The sequence below is a fragment of the Acanthamoeba castellanii genome (genome assembly GCF_000313135.1).
Source record: "Acanthamoeba castellanii str. Neff unplaced genomic scaffold scf7180000084711, whole genome shotgun sequence".
Taxonomy (NCBI): Eukaryota; Discosea; order Longamoebia; family Acanthamoebidae; genus Acanthamoeba; species Acanthamoeba castellanii.
The window spans coordinates 12,990-13,995 of record NW_004457391.1 but is presented as its reverse complement, the minus strand read 5'-3'; the positions used below and the strand labels follow the sequence as shown (position 1 = coordinate 13,995).

Genomic DNA, 1,006 nt, shown 5'->3' with positions numbered 1-1,006 from the left:
GTTGTCGAGCACGTAGCACTCCTCGCTCAGGGCGACGTTGCATCGCAGGCACGTGTGGCACCCCTGGTGGTAGTGCCTGTCGTTGACGATGAGGCACTCGTTCAGGAGGGGCTTGTTGCACCTCGTGCAGCGTTGGTTGCACTCGCTACACAGCACCTGCGATGAACGTCCATGAAGTGTGTTCACATGAAGCAGAGGTGTGAGAGATTGTAGAGGAGAAAGACGGTATTGGGGGGGGTGGGGGGGGGTGATGGTGCGTACTCTGCCCTCCCACTCGACGAGGGGGTGGTCTTGCCGCCGACGGTGCAGTTGCAGGCCGCGCATCGAAGGCAGTCGGTGTGGTAGGGCAGGTTCTTGTACATCTTGTACACGCCCACCTGCGGGAAGTGGCCGTTACAGACCGGGCAGGCCTGCGTGGGCTGCTTCTGTTGGATGGACTGCATGATACATCGACGAGAGCACAGAGACAATAAATCGATTAATAGTTAGAGTTATTATCGTTGGTCAAACACGACTGCAAAGAACAACATGAAGGAAGAAGGCGCCGACCATGGTGACCGACATCTTCTTTCCTCTTGTTCGTCGTTGTGGTGTCCCTTCAAGCTCAAAATTACAAAAAGGAGAAAGGCAAAAGGCGTGGGCTTCCTTGTTTGGGTTACAGACAGACCGGTCATGTAGAGAGGAGAGAGCTGGAGGCGGGGGTGGAAGAAGAAGAAGAAGAGGTGACAACCCTCTTGTCGCTGCAGAGCACGGAAGCGCGGAGGCTCTTCACAGAACCGTGGCAGGGCTCTCCAAAGGTGGCGTCGCTGGCCAACACGCGGCACGAGTGCTGGAACAGGCATTCGCGCTCCACCACGTAGGTCGAGCTGCCGGCGTCGCAGCTGCCCCTGGCGTACGCGGCGCACTGGAAGCCGCCCGTGGGCGTGCCGAACGACGCGAAGCTCACCACCGAGATCACCTTGTCCACGGTGTGTCAGGTGTGCGTGTGCGGCGTGTGCGGCGTGTG

At 58.7% G+C, this 1,006-nt stretch overlaps 1 protein-coding gene across 1 annotated transcript in view; it reads right to left on the bottom strand.

Annotated features, from left to right (window-relative positions):
* ACA1_377260 (PH domain containing protein) overlaps positions 1-564 on the bottom strand; it is a gene marked incomplete at both ends in the record, with an annotated part of 4,072 nt that extends 3,508 nt beyond the window's left edge. The window contains 3 exons of the mRNA XM_004337587.1: positions 20-145; positions 262-437; positions 550-564. Coding sequence (XP_004337635.1) covers positions 20-145; positions 262-437; positions 550-564 — 317 coding nt within the window. The remainder of the gene's footprint in view (positions 1-19; positions 146-261; positions 438-549) is intronic.
* Between the last annotated feature and the right edge of the window lie 442 nt (positions 565-1,006).